We start from the raw sequence: 17,896 nt of genomic DNA, 5'->3' as shown, positions 1-17,896 counted from the left end.
GTGGGTACTATTATTTACCTCCTTCTACAGATAAGAAACCGAGGCGCAGACAGCTTAAAAAACTTGCCCAAGTCTGTAGTAACTGATGGAGTTGGATTTGAATCTCAGTAGTTGGCTCCAGAGGCCATGCTTTTAATCATTACCTGATAGTATTTGGAAAAGGCAGGACTATTATTCTCATTGAATAGATGAGGAAACTGAAACTGAGCAGCTAAGCAACTCACTCAGGGTCATAGGGGTAAAAGGCAGAGTGAAGGCAGAATTCCTGCCCTGGAAGCCACAGGGCTTCCCTCAGAAGGGACCAAGTGTCCTGAGTCCCTTCCCCATACCCCACTCCACTTATACAGGCCCACAGGTATTAGGGCCAACCCAGATTCTCTAAATCCTTATTTGTAGTTAACCATCTCCATACCGCAGGGTGATTATGGGGCATGAAGGAAGGGAGGCACCTTCTCGACTTAGATCTAAGTCTTTTCGACTTATTTTTCCTCCCAGTCGCTTCCAGTTCAGAAGACCACCAGCCCCAAGGGGTCAGGCCTAGACCCCAGTCCCGGAATTTTCTCAGCCCGGATTAGAAGCGGGGGAGGGCGGTGGGGAAGGGGCTGGGCGGGGCTGGGCCGCCCAGGAACGCATAGTATCATATTTCTCGAATCCCGCCAATCCTGAACGCAGGGGGGCGTGTCCACACCTGGGAGGCGTGGCCGGACGGTGGATGGGTCCGCGGCGTCCCGAGGCGAGGCGCTGACGTGAGCTTGGCTCACCTGGGCGGGGAAGGTGAGGGCCGGTGTGGGACTGGGAGCGGAGCCTGTAGTCCCTACTTGCGCAGAGCCAGGTGTTGCTTGCCCAACCGGCCGAGGATAGCAGTGGCGACGGGTGATCCTGACTGGGGACTTGGTTTGGAGGGACGTTCGCTTCTGGCAGCCGGATTGAAGAAAGGTGGGGACGCCAACGTCTGGAGCCTCGCTTGAGGGAGGGAGGACACGCCCGCCGGTGAAGAAGCGTCCCCTCCAGAGTTTGTGGGGGTGAGGAAAGCTTGCTTAAGGACATCTTTTTGTTTGGGGATACCCTCTGTTTAGGGGTATATTCTGGGCCTCTAGCCATAATTCCCACGCCCTGCCTCCCTGCTTGATTGGGTGCCCATCGCTCTGCTTCAGGTAGCTTTCGGGCGGTCCTAGCCCGGGGACGCTGGGCCCTTACCGACCCCCTACTTCTGTCGACTCCCTTTCCCTCCCGCCCAACTGGAGTGTGCGGCTCTCGGGCCCCTACCCACCAACCGTCGGGGAGCGCTAAGGCTCCTCCACCACGGTGGTCCTCCCAGCTCACTGCTCCGCAGGCCCCTGGATCCCGAAGAGGGGATTTCCCAGGCCGGCCGGCCCTTGATCTTAGTGGGTGTTTTGGGAAATTGCGCGTCGGGGCGGCCAGTCACTTTAGCCAGTTTGTTTCATCTCCAGGGATTTGTTTAGCACAGTCAGGCCCCTGCCCTGGGCCTGAGAGACACCCGTGAATTTCCAAGTAGCTAAGCTACGTGCTGGCGAGGGTGGCGCCGGGCGTGGTTGCTCTGGGGGTGAGGCCCTCTTCGCCTGAAACGGCTGGAGGGCTGGTATAGAGAAGTGGGGAATGTCTTCCAGGCCTGACTGGAAAGCAGGCCCAGGGTGCCACTGTTTACAGGGAGCCTGCTGTGTGGTAAAGGGGTCATCCCTACCCCAACCCTGCTCTCTTGGTGGATGTCAAAAGTGGAAGCCAGGGAAGGGAGAGGAAGAAGGCGTTTGAGTAGGGGTTGGTGAAGGCTGGTGCTGACCCAGGAGAGTAGTTTTCGATGTTTGTATAATGCGTGACAGCAGCACCTGTACCCTGTAGCTCCCTCTCTCCAGCCCCCAACTTCAATCAAGCAGGGAGGCAGGGCGTGGGAATTATGGCTAGAGGCCCAGAATTTACCCCTAAACAGGGCTAAACTAAATGGAGGAAAGACTGGGGAACTTGGAAGATGGCATTTCAGGTCTCTCCAGGAGGAAGGGAAAAAGCAGGACCACTACTGAGGCCTGTCTGCAAGAAATGAGGGGGTGTGTTTTACTCTGAGCAAAACCATTGACGACTGAATCTTGGCTTTGGGGTGGCTGTGTTCCTGGAAACCAGTCTGGGCAGGGGCTGCAGAGGTGGCAGTATGGGTGTTTGTAGGGGACCTGTTCCCTGGAATGGGGGTGTGAGAGAGGATGGTTTATGCCTTGGGGAGGTTAATAGTGTCCCTGCTCAGTGCCCAGTATGAGGGGAGTGGATGGGTTAAATCTTTGTTCTTTGGCTAGTTGAATACCTGTTGGAGACACAGGCCTTGAATTTTGCTGTGGTGGCAGCTAGAGATACCAGAGCTGAGTTAAACTAGGCTGAGCTTGTTCTGTGGGCATTGGGATTTGGGTCTTGAGAGTGTTCTGAAAGAGAACTCTGGTTTAGGTGTGTTTAAGGGTGGGTGTCATGCAGTCTCCTCCCTAACCACTTCGTTGGCCCTCCGTGCTGCTTGGATCTTTGTTGATGTTTTTCATTTACTTTCTTGGTGTATAGAAGAAGGGAGGGACTTAGAAGGCTGGGTGCAGTGGCAGGATATGGTACAGCACACTCTGACTCACAAGTGTTGGGTCCAGGCCCCAGATAAAACACTTTGCTGTGCCTCAGTTAACCCAGCTGTAAAATGGGGATGATAACAATGGGGATGATAATTTCATTATGAGGATGAAATCAGACACGTTAAATAAAAGCGCATGTAAAAAGTGTTAAGCCTATGTAGATAGAGAGGATTGTTATTACCATGGTTTCATTAGCTGAAGGCCATCATCTTTTATATCTCCCAGTGGCCAAGAAATGTCTTAGCTTCCTGTGGTTAAAAAAAATACTACTTGTAGTGTTTTGTTTTTAAATTGTGAATCGAAACATGTCATTGTAGGAAAATGTGAATCATATATAAAAGTACTTAGGCACGTATAAAATTCACCCACAGTCCTATCACCAGGTAACCACTAAGAACTTCTTGTTGCATCGATGTATTACTTCTTTCCCTTTTAAAAATTCTCTGTGCTTATATACACAAGTGCATGTTATGTTACAAGATGGAGATACTACTATACAGTCAATATTGTATGATGCCTTTTCCCCCCTTAAGTACATATTTAAACAGTTTCCCAAATCCAGTAAAAATTCTTCAGATGCCTCGATGTTAATGGCTACTTGATATTGCAGCCTATGAATGTCTAATTAGATATTTTTCTCTGTGATTTTGGTTGCTTCCAAATTTTCCCTCTCTGCCTGTTCTTATAGTCTAAGGTACTGGGTGGCAGGTGGAGGAGATCTTGGTCGACTTTCAGAAGGTGGAGAGGGTTAGCTGTGATGGAGGTGGGGCATGGAGGAGGAGGAGGCTGGGGCAGCGTTGCTCCTGTGTACTGCCATCTTGGGAGAATGCTGAGAACACAGGGCTCTAGATCTTAAGTCATCGACCTCTAAGGGTGGCTGCCTCTCCCTCCCCATCACTCTGTGCAGTTCCTTGTGTTGGCCTGGTTGCCTTAATTTATTTTGATGTGCTGTGGATCAACTAGGATAAGCCCTTTTCTTCAAAGCCCATGATCTGTCAAGAGGTGGATTTCACGTATCTGCCAGACCTCGACACAAGACTGACCAATATTGCAACAGAAATTCTCAAAAGCCCCTCACTAGGTGGACCAGTTTGCTGCCCATTTCCCTGTTCTCTTTGTTCTTCCCTTACCCCATCCCCCTTCCCGCAGGCAAGGACTGAGGAAGAGAAGGCTAGAACTTGCCCTGGGGAGAATATGCATTCCCTCCTCCTTATAAGGTAAATGTTCTCCATGGTTTGATAGCTTGACTTTGCTGACCTACAGAGCAACCTACACCAAGGCCAAGAACATGGGGGTGGGGGGCACTTGAATACCGAGTGCCACCTCACCTGCCCACTGTGAGCTGCTCCCAGGGGGGAAGGTTTCAGTTGCAGAACTCGGTAATTGGGTCAGAAGGCTCAGGTGAGAGCAGGTCCTGCCTTGCTCTTAAAGTGCCAGTGACCGAGCTGGGTTTGAGTTTTCCCATGTGTTGGGAGCCTGGCTGGGGAGAGAAGTGGCCTTAGGACCCACCCCTTAAGCTAAGTTCCTCCAAGGGGGAGCCTTCAGCTGACTCAGCTGGTTTGGTTTCTGAACCGTGATCCAGGTGGGAATCTTTCTGGGTGGGAAGGTGACTTATTTATCTTCCTTTTCTCAGGTCATTGGATGTTTGAGCAATTCCAATGTGGATTTCTTCAGGGAGTCTGATGAGAACATTGTGTTTAGTAACTAATGTCGCCCTTGTCACACAGCAGCTGACGGACAAATATTTGTTGAATGAACGTTCTTTTGCAGGCCTGTCTTTCTCACCTGAAGTAAAAACAAAGAGAAATGAGAACGCCAAAAAATCTAAACACAACACCCCAGGCAAACACTTCTCCGGTAACTGCTTTTTCCTTTAGGCACCCAATCTGGGCAGGCCTTTGTTTCCCGCTGTGAGTGCTGACCGCTGCCACCGAATGTTATCTGCTATGCTATGCCCTTTATGAGAATCAATTGCAGACTTTACCCAGGCTGGCTCCTGCAACCAATCAGTTCAATTCAGCCTCTGTGGGGAGGTAAACAGACCCAGGTGAGGAGGCTATCCTAGCAGTACAGAGCTTGTCTTATGACTGGTTTTAGTACTCTAGGGTTAGGAACTGTGGTATTTGATCATTCTAGGGCATCTTAGCTTTACCAGACTCAGGTACAGGGCAGGGTTCTTACACTTTGTCTCCAGTGCTCCCAAGCCTTGTCCTAGACACTGGATTGTCGGTGGGGATAACCAGCTCAGACACGCCCCCCCCCCCGACATTTTTTTTTTTGGTGCAGAACCTTTGGGTGGCCCAGAGAAAGGAAAACTGACTTGAGGCCCAGCTCTCAGATTCCTGTGGATACAACTGCCTGCTCACCTATGTAAGTGAGGACTTTGGAACCAGGGACCATCCCTCGCCTTCTTCTCTCTCTTCACGATGCTGTCATTTCTTATTAAAATATTCCCATTCACCTTAGTTGTCTAAAAAGAGAGCATGCTTCAAGTTCTTGCCTATATACTTGCTGTTTCCATAACTTTTTTCTTCCTTCTCCCGAGATGAGATTGAAAAGAACAGTTTCTCTCCTCTTCCCTTGGTACTTGCGGAAGGACTGTTTTCCAGCAGGGATGACATCATCTTTTTATTTTTCTGCCTTAGGATTTAAATAGAAGAAATGTGATCTACTTACCTGATAAGTCTGATTTGGCTAGAGCATGAAAAATAAATGGCTTTGGAATAAGAATCAAAAGAACCTTTTACCCTCTTTTCTTTTCTTCCCCACCTGGCACAGTTTATTCCCATATTTAGTTTCTTTGCTGTAATCTAATGAAACTGTAGCTCTATCATATGGGAACAGTGGCTGGGAACTTTCCCAGGGGCTGGCCTAATTCTCCTCTCCCCATTTCTTCCCCCTCCCCCCAACCCAGATCATGGCTCTCCACCCCCGCAGAGTTCGGCTGAAGCCCTGGTTGGTGGCCCAAGTGGATAGTGGCCTGTACCCTGGGCTCATCTGGCTACATAGGGACTCCAAACGCTTCCAGATTCCCTGGAAACATGCCACCCGGCATAGCCCCCAACAGGAGGAGGAAAATACCATTTTCAAGGTAAAGGTCTTCTTTCACCATCTGACTTAAAGTGTTTTCCAGTTCTCTCAGACCTTTCTGGTTTCTTGTTCTTCTGTTTTCAGTTTTGGCTTGAAGAAGTACTAGATCCAAAATGCTGATGCAACAAAGAGAATGTTTATGATGGGGGGGTGGGGGCAAACTTAGCAGGCATAGTAATTTCTCTTGTTGGGGCATGTCTGTTATGGTTGAGGCCATTTATTCTTTCCCATTGGTCAAAGCTACTCAACTCACGTCCCAGGGGATCCCAGGTGTGACTGGCTAAACTCCTGTAAGTGCGTGTATGCTGTGGTTGTTCTAGAGCTCCCGAGGGTCAGCCAGCAATCAACCCTTCATTCGCTCAGGGCTCTTGCTCTGGCCCAGGAATGGCTGTCCAGATCAGGGCAGAACTACTGAGTGTTAGCAGGCTCCTAACAGCCTGTAGCATGGGTGTTGAGGGTGCTTTGCAAGTTTTTCTTCTGATATTAAAACACTTTGCCCCATCCATAACTTCCGCTTAAAAATGAAAGGTGATTTAATTACAGGTTTTTATTCTACAAATATGTTTTCTTAACTGAAGAGTAGCTCTGATGTGAGAGTTATTTTGCTTCACTGAAAATAAGATTGAATCACACGGTATATCATAACATGTAAGTGAAACCGAAGTCTAAGACAGAAGTAGGTGGGAAGCTCGTTGTGGGAAGGGGTATTATGTGGTTTGTAACTCCGGAGCCCATGCCTCTGCTCCAGACCAACTTCTCTGTGCTGGTCAGTCTTCCAACTCATGAGTAGCTTTAGTTCCTGCACTCCCAAGGCATGGAGAAATGAGTTTCCCCATTTCTTCCCTGACTATAAGCTGGAAGTCAGAAGTGAAATCCAGTCCCTACCCTGAGCCTCTCAAGGTTGATGCTCCAGGTTCTTGCTGAGACTGGGCCAGGAAAGGTGGACTCATACCACAAAGGAGAGCCAACCTAGAGTTGTTTCCCACCCAACTCAGTTATATTGGGTGTAGAGGTGAGAGGTGGAGAAAAAATTGGCCTGTGAATACTTAGAAAGTAAATGAATGCTTTTAATGTAAAAATTAAATAATGATATGAAAGTGGTAAGGAAAACATCTATAAATCAGCACCATTTATTGGAGCTGGCATCAGAGGGGGATGGGCCTGCCCTGGCCCAGCTGGCCTCTGGCTGTGGCCTTGGTCTGAAGACTTGCTGTTGAAGTGCCTGGTGGTGGCTGGCCATGGGGAGGAGGCTGGTTCCTGAAAGCTCCACTCGTGAGAATGTTCTGTATGCTTAGGGCTTGAGGAAAAATTGGCTGTGGGAAGCTGCTTTGTCTTACTGATATCTGTGTATCTGTTTGCAGAATGCTAAGGGAGGGCCTGGGTGTCAGGAGAAGAGTGAGGGTGCTTTCACAGATCCCAAGCTCTGACAGGCCTTTGGCAGGATATGGGGTGTGGGCAGTGATGACTAGCATTAAGTGGGTGCCTGCTCCATACCCTAGGTCCGTTATCTCATTTGCTTCTCGACAACACTGTAAGGGGGGCGGCACCCTCATGTTATAGATGCAAAAGCTGAGTCTCAGAGGGGCTATGTAACTTGCCAAAGTCACATAGCCAATAAGTGGTGGGGTTAGGGTTTGAACCCAGGCCTATCAGCTCCCCCATTATCAGACGGCCCCTTCTGACCAGGAGCTGGGAGACCTGGCTTCAGATCCTACTACCATCACTTGCATGTGTGGTCTTGGACAAGTCACATAATCTCTTTGGGCTTTAGCTCCCCCTTCAGTAAAATGGGGATAAAACCAGTCTTGCCTGCCTCACAGGATTGTTGTGAGAATTGAGTGAAATCTGTATGGGAAGGGACTCGTAAATTGCCATAAAAATGCAGAGACTGTGTCCATTTTAGGAAGAGAAATAGGGACCTGCCCAGTGACCAGAATCTCAGAAGCAAGACTCAGAATGGGTTTGAATAAGGGATGTTTATAAAGCACAATGATTGTCATGTGGTGGGTACCACCCTCTGCTGCATCAGCCAGGTTCTCTGCATCATCTGAGTGGGCCCTGGGGAATGGCTGTGTTGTGAGCAGGATGTCTGGGGCTGTGGTTCTGAGTTAGTCTGGCTGCTCTCTGTGGAGGGGCAGGGATTCAGGGAGCCACAGAAATTTTGCAGACCTGTGCCAAAGTCAGCACAGCCCAAGCCAGCTGGATGGGGCCAGAGGGGGAGTGGGCACGGAGGATCAAACAAAGAGAGGGGAAAACGTGAGGAGGCAGCAGCCAGGTACTGCCAGGTGCAACTGGAGATGTGCCTCTCCGACACTAGGGACTCACTAGGGTGAGGTTGAAATCCCCTACAGGGGGTTGGATGGAATGGAGCCTGCTGAGTGCCCAAGGGCAGCAGCTTTGTCAAACTGCTTCATTCCATACTGCACATCAAGTGGAGGAGCCCCCAGATCTGAGAAGATGGTAAGAAGAAATGAGTGAATTGGAGGAGAAGGATTTAGATTGGCTATTGGGAGAAGCTTCCTCATGATTGTGAGGCTCTGCAGGGATTGACTGAGGGAGACCAGAGAGCTCAAAGGATGGGGCCGGAAAAATTCCATTTCGGCTTGAGGAAGCAGTCTACATTCAGGAGCGGAGGCGGGGAGTTGGGACTGGACAAGCAATATGCCCTCTCCACTTGAACAAGCTGCCGTGTGCTTCCTGATCTTGAGTCCTCTGCAAAAGACATCCCCCTTTTCTGCACCAGCACATACGTCACACCCCTGAAGAAAGCGTAGACATCTGAGATACGTTAACAGTGGGGGAGGGCTGATATCCCGTGAACAGACACATAAATGCCTGTTAGACCTGGAAATTGAAAACCAGAGAGGCGGGGCCACACTGGTTTTGGCCCAGGCCACCAGCCACTGGTGTTCCCAGCAAAATGTTCCCAATGTGGGAGTTTGAGGAAGTAGGGAAAGGCAGGTGGTGTGAGTTTATTAGGACTTGAGGCCCTCAGCCTCCCACTGAGGCAAGCTGAACCCCCAGAGCGTGCTTCCTGCCCTCCTATGGGCTGCTACTCCTAAAGGTACTTGGTTTCAGTAGTTATTTGTGCATCAGATTGAAGACTGAAGGGAGAGGGAACAGCAAGCCTAAATTCTTCATATCATATGCCATCTCCCTTTCTCTTCTTATTATATAAGCAATTCATGTCAAAAACAAATAAGTAAAACAAAACAAAACAAAACAAAATTACCTGAAATCCTGCTATCCAAAAGTTACCATTAGTATTTTGGTGTATATTTGTTCCAGATTTTTCTTTATTTTCAACCCTTCATTATGGCCATTGTAGTCTTGACAGGTGATGCTGGCACAAGCACTTGAGATGAGGCTCCTCTTTTTAAAAGATTGTATTTGCATTTGGCTTCATTTCTCTCAGGCCCTGCCTTGCCTGGTCCCCAGGGTGGTGTTTCCTGCTGCAGTCTCTGTAAATTGGAGTTGGGGTGATGGGGCGGTCAGGCAGGGCTGTGTGTATCTGTGTCTGTATGAGGGAGGGCGGGCACACTTTCCAGTGTTTCTGGGCAACAAGCAGGCACTCACTGCAGTTTCCTATCCCTCAGGCCTGGGCTGTGGAGACAGGGAAGTACCAGGAAGGGGTGGACGACCCCGACCCAGCTAAATGGAAGGCCCAGCTCCGCTGTGCGCTCAACAAGAGCAGGGAATTCAACCTGATGTACGACGGCACCAAGGAGGTGCCCATGAACCCAGTGAAGATATATCAAGTGTGTGACATCCCCCAGCCCCAGGGCTCAATCATTAACCCAGGTGAGGCCCCAGCTGCTGGGGAGAAGGTGGACAGTGTGCCAGGTTCCGGGCTGGACCCTTAAAGCGATAGTCGACTTGAAAGTCTCCTCGTTTACAAAGTTGAAGACTGGTAAAGCAAGAAATCCTGTCCCTAGAAAGAACCCAGAGAACAAAAGATATAAACTCAGCAAAGTCTTCCTGCTCACCCAGTGGAACAGTAAAGCATTAGAAAGAAGAGCGGGTATTGAGTTCTGTAAAAAATAACTTCTCTTGGGACTCAACACTGAGAAGAGAGGCCAGATAGTTTAGAAGAAGGAGGGATTAAAACTTAGAAGGTCTGAGTTATAAACCTCGTTCTTTCCATTTCACTACTTGTGGGACATTGAATCAAGTCATTTGACCTTTTGAGCCTCAGCTTCTTCCACTATAAAATCTGAGTTCTCATCTTTCCTGCGTATTTCAAAGGCTGTTCTAAGAATCAATTGACATGACATTATGAAGGCTATTAAGTTCTCTTTATAAATGATGGGTAAGTGATTATTTACTTTGTATGGTATTTTTCCTAGGAGAATACCACCTGATCCCTATATTTACTCAATGTTTAGCAAGTTCTGACTAAGAGCCAGATAATTTAGACTTGACCTCCAGTGAATCTAGTGAGGCTCTGCCATGAGGGAAGGGTCTGTCTTCACATTAAGCTTACAAAGGAGAGAAGCTGTGGTCCTTGGGTCCTTAGAAGGGATGCTAATGTGTAGAAAGGGGTTTAGAGTAGGAATTAAAGGATTTCTAGGAGAAGGGAGTAGGGTCTGCAGCTCCTGGATAGGGGAGGGGATGAGAGCTTGCACTGGGGCTCCGTAGGAGGAGCTGGGAGTGGGGTGAACACCCTTGGTTCCCACTCTTTGGCACTGAGGGTGCATACTGAACCCAAGGAGCCTCTGTACTGGCAGTGCCTAGCTTGAACAGTGGGTCAGCTGCAGGGGTGACAGTGCAATGTAAGCGGCTCACTTGTGACCTGTGTGTGTGTGTGTGTGTCTGTTTCTCGGGTAGGATCCACTGGATCTGCTCCTTGGGATGAGAAAGATAATGATGCGGATGAAGAAGATGAGGAAGATGAGCTGGACCAGTCACAGCACCACGTTCCCATCCAGGACACCTTCCCCTTCCTGAACATCAATGGTGAGTGGGGGTGCGGGGTGGGACAGAGGCATGGAGAGGATGTAAGGGGCTTTGATTTTGCAACAGTTGACACCGTATCCACCATTGCACTGGGAGCAGCGACCAGGCCCTGTGGCCAGGCTGCCAGTCTGTTAGCAAGTAGGAGTCATAGGCAAAGGAACTCCGTAGGCATAGTTATCCCAGTGGGGTGGCTTCTAGGCAGAGAGAGCATCTTCTGAATCTTATGTGATAATTCAGAGAAATTAAAAAATTAAATTCATTCTCAATCCCGCATACAAATACACAAGCTGTTATAAATTTTGCTGATTTCCTTCAGGCCAAGTGCAGAGATCATTTTCGTGAATTGTAGGCAAACTCTTCTGCTATCTCCCTCGGTATAAATTTTCTGTCACTGCCTTAACAGCCTCTGCTAAGGCTGTATCATGGGAAACTTGTGGCTCTACAGCTCTTAATACTAGGCTCTGATAAAATTTATCTACTAGAGACTTTTATCTTTTTTTTAAATTGACTTTTTGAATTCAGCTTCCCAGGAAAGATGAGTTTAGAGGTTGGAGGGTCACTGTGAGACAGAGCAGGTACTGCATCTCCCATTGCACATTCTGAAGATGCTCAGACACAAGGTGAATTGCTCTTCCGCAGCATCTTCACTTGAACTTTTCACTGACGTGCAAGTCATATGACTTGCATTCAGTTGAGTAGCTTTTCACTACTTTTCTAAGTTCCATCTGACTGCTAGGGTCAAATGAGATACTTTTGCCACCTAGAAAATTTAGTATATCAAGATGATTCCTGTAGGATTTTGGAGTACCCTACTCTAGGTGATGCCCCTTCTTTTGAGAATCAGGAAATGACTCTTATCTGTCTACTTGCCCTCCTTCACTTACCCTGTCATTTATAACTTTGCAACCAAGTGATGAGTAAAGACAACGATCATAGAGCTCTCTCAGGTTAATATTGCCACAGCTACATTCCCACTTGGTGCAATTTTAAGATTTGGACATTTGGAAATGTGAGATCCTTTCCCAAATCTTTGGCTGACTCATTCTGTTATTCTCACCCCTTAAAAGGATGCAACCCATTTCCAGGATCCTGATTTCCCATTTTTTTTTTTTCATGTTTTTTTAAGCTAATGTTGTGTGGCCTTATGTTATGGGCCACCTTGGATCCTTTATGGAAACATGTGAACATATATTAAAAATAAAAAAGTAAAATGGGTACATAGGTATAACCAGACTCGTACACAGAGGGTCAAAGAAACCTTAACCTCTGTGATTTCAGAGCTGTTGGGCAGAGGAAGAAGAATTGTTGAAGAATAGATGCTTAAAAGGTGAGGCTAGGAGGAAAAATCTGTAAACTTTGGAGTGAGCCGACTTTGACAATAGCAGGGATATAGGATGTGTTTTTCATTCTCTCTTTTAAAAGCTTTAACTGGATACTTTTGAATAAATAATACTCTTACATGGTTTAAAATTCATAATGGTACAAAAAGGAAATCAGCTGAAAGGCTTTCCTTCTATCCTGTCTGAACAGTTCCTTCCCTGGAGGAGACAGATCTTTCCAGGTTCTTGAGTATCCTTCCAGATGTTTCATGCATGTAAAAAAGTATCTGTTTGTTTTTAAAGGAATTTCTATACATTAACACTTACTCGAAGCTAATCAACCAATTTAGTTGAGTTCATTTTATGGAAGACAACCAGTTGCTATTTAATTGCTGGGTTCAAATTTTGTAACAGGGAATCTCTCATTCATACCTGTTCTAATTTAACCCCAGAGAGTACCCACTTGTCTGTTAATCATCAGCAAATGCATGTTTTCAGAATTATGAGTTTATGAGAGAACTAATAAGATGAGGAAGCAGAAGCAGGGGAACCTTATTTCTTTTGGTGTTTGTTGGGGGAATTACTGATGGGCTGCCACACTGAGTTGTGGTCCAATGTTGGACCTTTTAGGTTTTAGAGCTTCGGACCCAGGTGATATGCATGTGTGGTGCTCCTGCCTGCTCACCCACATCCTTCTGTTCTAGGTTCTCCCATAGCACCAGCCAGTGTGGGTAACTGCAGTGTGGGTAACTGCAGCCCCGAAGCAGTGTGGCCCAAAACGGAACCTCTGGAGATGGAAGTACCCCAGGCACCTATACAGCCTTTCTATAGCTCTCCAGAGCTGTGGATCAGCTCTCTCCCAAGTAAGTGAGCCTTGATTTCCTAGCTGGATCTTCAGCTCCTATTACAGTCCATTTCCTGCCCCACCTTCTGCCTCCATTTCTTTGCCATGTATAGAATAGTCCCCCAGGCAGCCTCTGTGTCTGGTTCCTGGCTGGCTGATGAGTCATCAGGAACTAAAGAAACATTAGCCCATACCTACTTGCCCATAGGGATGCTCTGATTGGTGCTGTGCAGCTCTAGGTTACTCACCTGTTAGGTGGGCGGAAGGCCTGGGTTTATCAGTTTGCCTAGGGGATTTGAGGACAAGGTCAGTTGTGGGATGGGGAGGTGAATGACTGTGGATTTGGTCAAGGAGGCTCTTGGGTTTTGAGAGACTTTAGGACCCAGAGAAAATCTCTTTCTGAATTGGGTACAAATTGATCTCGGTGAAGAATCATTGTCATTGCACCTCCCTTTCACACTACACATGGTAGGGGAGGTGCCAGGGGAGTACTAGCATTTTGTCCAAGAGGCTGATAGCTTTGATAAGACCTATTAGGGTTCAATGGACTCTAGCTGAGTGAAAATTTACTTTGTTGTGAACTGTGTCCTTCTATGATATATTATTAGAACATATCAACAGTGTGTGCTCATCTGTGTAATTTTCAGAAATATGCCTTGGTATTGCTTATTGTTCCTCTGGTTTCTTTAAACAGTGAGTCAAAAATGATACACAAACCAGATGCTGCCTTAGTTTTCAGCTCCTTCCAATGCCTATTGATGTAAAGACTCAGTCAGTACAAAATGGGGAGACCAGGACCCAGAACTCTGGTTGGAGAAATTCTAGCTGTTAGGGTGTGGTGACTGAACAGAGATAGTATAGATGGAATTTGAACTATTTGCTTCAAGGCAGCCTTTTGAGTGACTATTCCAGGGATATGTTGATGTCTCCCTTTGTTGCAGGAAGGATAACTATGGCAGTGGCCTTCCTGAACGCTGGTTGAAAGGTGGCTTGGTCTTGATGGACTTGCATGAGTCTTAGGGATGGACGGGCAGAGCAGCAGAGCAGGACTCTCACTGTCCCCCCTCACCTTGCAGTGACTGACCTGGACATCAAATTTCAGTACCGTGGGAAGGAGTATGCGCAGACCATGACGGTGAGCAACCCCCAGGGCTGCCGGCTCTTCTATGGAGACCTGGGTCCCATGCCTGACCAGGAGGAGCTCTTTGGTCCCGTCAGCCTGGAGCAGGTCAAGTTCCCAGGTCCGGAGCACATCACCAATGAGAAGCAGAAGCTGTTCACCAGCAAGCTGCTAGACGTCATGGACAGAGGACTGATCCTGGAGGTCAGCGGTCATGCCATCTATGCCATCAGGCTGTGCCAGTGCAAGGTGTACTGGTCTGGGCCATGTGCCCCATCGCTTGTTGCCCCCAACCTGATCGAGAGACAAAAGAAGGTCAAACTGTTTTGTCTGGAAACGTTCCTTAGTGGTGAGTCTTTTTTCAGACGATTGATGGTGGGAACTGCTCCCTGCAAGTATGTCTTCCTCCTTCCTGCCCCCCTTTCCTGGCTCTGCAAAGATCTTCACCAAACAGTTTCTTCTGGAGGAAGTCAAGGTAGAAGGGGACCTTGATTCTGAAAAATAAAAGTGACCTGGGCAACAAAGAAGGGTGTTCCACTCCAAAGCTATGTATTTGAAGCCAGTTTTAGGTGGTTGTGGCTCCTTTATTGGCAGAAGGAGGAGACAGCCTTGTTATTGCTCCCCAAATTCTACCAGCTTATCCTGAACTTTGGAAGGTGACCCTGTTCATCATAATCAGCAAAACATATACTCTTCTCATTTGGGCCATATTTGAGTGGCAAATTTAAGCAGACATATTTAGGGAGACCACTGAGATGTGAATTTTCCAATGTGATTTGAACCCTAAGTCTGGTGTAAGTGATGTCCAATAGAACCCTCTGAAATGATGAAAATGTTCTATATTTGTATTGTTCAATATGGTAGCCACTAGCCACCTGTGGCTATTGAGTATGTAGATGTAACTAATGTGACTAAGGAACTATTTAATTTTAATGAATTTAAATTCAATACCCACATATTGTGGCCAGTGGCTACTATTCTGGACAGTATAAAAGAAAGTATTTACTGAGTAGGTGTGGAATGACCCAGTACACCAAACTCCATGCTCTTCCATGTTCTGCAGATCTCATTGCCCACCAGAAAGGACAGATAGAGAAACAGCCACCATTTGAGATCTACTTATGCTTTGGGGAAGAATGGCCAGATGGGAAACCTCAGGAAAGGAAACTCATCTTGGTTCAGGTGAGGAGATAATAATGTGTCAACAACTCTTTGCCTTTTTATCAATGCTTTAGCCTCTAGGTCTGGGCTTGAGCCCTGAGTGAGGATCCATCAGCCTCTGTGGGTTTTAATCCCATCAGATGTAGCAACTTGAGCTTTGTACATTGTACAGTAGGACCAGGCTGGAGAATACAGTGTCCTCAAAGCAAGTGACTGATTCAGGGGACACCTTGTTCTCTTACTGACATTAGAGTCTTGCTGAAACCTAACAGGATATGACTCTTTCTAGCTCTTTTAGAAAAACCTTTTGAGGTACTTTTAAGAACGTGTTCTTATTCTGGAAAGTGGCAGCAAGACCACTTGGGTTTGGCTGTGGATTTGTGCATCAAGACAGGCAATAGATGAAATTTGGGTAAAAGTCTTGCTAAATAAGCAGTTATTTATTTAGGCATGTGATGTGATGCTACTTCTAGGTTCTTTACCTTCATTTGAACCAAATTCTAACGTGAACCTTGGCAGGATGGTCCAGAGAGATGAAGGCATAGTCAGTATCTAGACATTAAAGTGGTGGGCTTCCCCACAGCCTCACTGGTCCTTCCTTCAATCTTGGGCCCCTCCTGCTGTTTAAAAATACCCTTTCCTCAGTGGATAGCTGTGTGCTCTGTGTCCTGAACAGGTCATTCCGGTGGTGGCTCGGATGATCTATGAGATGTTTTCTGGTGATTTCACACGATCCTTTGACAGTGGCAGTGTCCGCCTGCAGATCTCAACTCCAGACATCAAGGATAACATTGTTGCTCAGCTGAAGCAGCTGTACCGCATCCTTCAAACCCAGGAAAGCTGGCAGCCCATGCAGCCCACCCCCAGCATGCAACTATCCCCTGCCCTGCCAGCCCAGTAATCATGAATGCCATCTTCCTTCTCTTTTTTACAGTATTGTACATATGGATATTTTTTATTAGTCAGATTTAACCAGCTTTTAAACCTGTCTTCTTTCTAACAATATTAGTACTCTCTGACTCTCCAAATATGCCTAGCTTTTAAAGTTGATTTAATTTATGGAAAAATCACCCTTCATACTTTCCCTTTCTTTTTTAAACCTCCCCATGGTAGTGTAATGTAGTAGAAGGAGATTTGGCCTGGGAGTTTGGACACCAGGGTTCTAGCTGCAGCTTTGCTTCCAGTGGTGTGACCTTGAACCAAGTCATTTAGCCTCTGGGCTTCAGATTCATTACTGCAAAATGAAGGAGTTGGAATGATGCCTGAAATAATGCCAGCTTTAAAACTCTGACTCAGTGACTTCATTCTACTTGTACAAGGCCAAACTGCCTGGAACAGAACATTTCTGCCTCGTTCTTGCACCACATTTTTTTTTTTTTTTTTTTTTTTTTCTTTCATTAAAGTTCCCTCAAGCACTGATTTGTCCAGGATTGATTTCCGTTTGACCTGTTCTGCTAGTATAGTAAGCTGGCTCCCTGATGGGGGAAGAGGGAGGGAGGGGCGCCGGCTGGTTGCTTGGGAACCAAGCTAGATATCTAAATAGAAATAGGTGCCAAAGTCTGAAAGTCACCCAGCCTGCGGAGTAAAAACTCACAAATTGAGCTTCTAAAGGGAAGCTGTTGATGTAGAAGGCTTAGGGATTCTGTAGAAGAATTGGTCGTCAGGTTTTCAACTCATCACCACTGAAATACGGACATACTTCGGAGATATTGCAGGGCTAGTCCCAAACCACTGCAATAAAGTGAATATTCCAATAAAGCAAGTCACACAAATTTTTTGGTTTCCCAGTGCATATAAAAGTTATGTTTACATTATACTGTAGTCTGTTAAGTGTGCAATAGCATTATGTCTAAAAATACAAATGTGCATACCTTAATTAAAAATACCTGGGGACTTCCCTGGTGGTGCAGTGGTTAAGAATCTGCCTGCCAATGCAGGGGACATGGGTTCGAGCCCTGGTCTGGGAAGATCCCACATGCTGTGGAGCAACTAAGCCCGTGTGCCACAACTACTGAGCCTGCGCTCCAAAGCCCGTGAGCCACAACTACTGAGCCCGCGTGCTGCAACTACTCAAGCCTGCGCGCCTAGAGCCCGTGCTCCACAACAAGAGAAGCCACGTTAATGAGAAGCCCGTGCACTGCAATGAAGAGTAGCCCCCCCTCGCTGCAACTAGAGAAAGCCCGCGCACAGCAACAAAGACCAAACGTAGCCAAAAATAAACAATAAGTAAATTAATTAAAAAAAAATAAAGATACTTGATTGCTAAAAAATGGTAACGATCATCTGAGCCTTCAGCGAGTCATAATCTTTTTGCAATAGTTATATCAAAGATCACGGATCACCGTAACAAACATAACAATAAAAAAGTTTAAGTATTGTGAGAACTACCAAAACATCACATACAGACATGAAGTGAAAAAATGCTGTTGGAAAAATGGCACCAATAGGCTTGCTTGACGCAGGGTTGCCACAAATCCTCAATTTGTAAAAAACATAGTATCTGCAAAGTGCAATAAAGCAAAACACAATAAAATGAGGTATGTCTGTACCACTGTGTGTGTGTGTGGTAGATGACAGTATATAACTCAGTGATAGCCTTTGGAGAGGATAGAACTCTCTTGTTCTTTTTTCCCTTCTTTGAGGAAGACCTGAGAGTGAGCTGGGCATCCAGGACCAACTCCTGTGACCGCAGAGGAGACAGGGACAGTTCCTCCTTGTATGGAGATGTTTACAGTCTTCCTGTCATTTGGATTTTTTGTGGATGGGAAAAATGGGGTGTTGAATGTGTTAA

The 17,896-nt window shown here is 46.9% G+C and overlaps 1 protein-coding gene across 7 annotated transcripts; it reads left to right on the top strand.

Moving 5' to 3' along the window:
* The first annotated feature begins 711 nt into the window (after positions 1 to 711).
* Positions 712 to 16,524, top strand: IRF6 (interferon regulatory factor 6). 7 transcript variants are annotated; one of them, XM_061187498.1, is made up of 11 exons: positions 712 to 1,022; positions 3,765 to 3,832; positions 4,493 to 4,662; positions 4,902 to 4,985; positions 5,530 to 5,706; positions 9,302 to 9,506; positions 10,533 to 10,661; positions 12,685 to 12,843; positions 13,901 to 14,293; positions 15,008 to 15,126; positions 15,782 to 16,524. In XM_061187498.1, exons 5-11 carry the CDS (start codon positions 5,533 to 5,535, stop codon positions 16,004 to 16,006), a joined length of 1,404 nt encoding a protein of 467 aa, XP_061043481.1. In that variant the 5' UTR covers positions 712 to 1,022; positions 3,765 to 3,832; positions 4,493 to 4,662; positions 4,902 to 4,985; positions 5,530 to 5,532; the 3' UTR covers positions 16,007 to 16,524. The 7 variants fall into 7 exon arrangements, with proteins under 7 accessions (XP_061043481.1, XP_061043483.1, XP_061043480.1 ...); XM_061187500.1 differs by lacking the exon at positions 3,765 to 3,832 and having other exon boundaries at positions 712 to 936; XM_061187497.1 differs by lacking the exon at positions 3,765 to 3,832.
* The last annotated feature ends 1,372 nt before the right edge of the window (positions 16,525 to 17,896 follow it).

The sequence above is a fragment of the Eubalaena glacialis genome, chromosome 3 (genome assembly GCF_028564815.1).
Source record: "Eubalaena glacialis isolate mEubGla1 chromosome 3, mEubGla1.1.hap2.+ XY, whole genome shotgun sequence".
Lineage (NCBI taxonomy): Eukaryota > Metazoa > Chordata > Mammalia > Artiodactyla > Balaenidae > Eubalaena > Eubalaena glacialis.
Note: the sequence above shows the minus strand (reverse complement) of the source record. Positions and strands in the feature narration are given on the sequence as shown.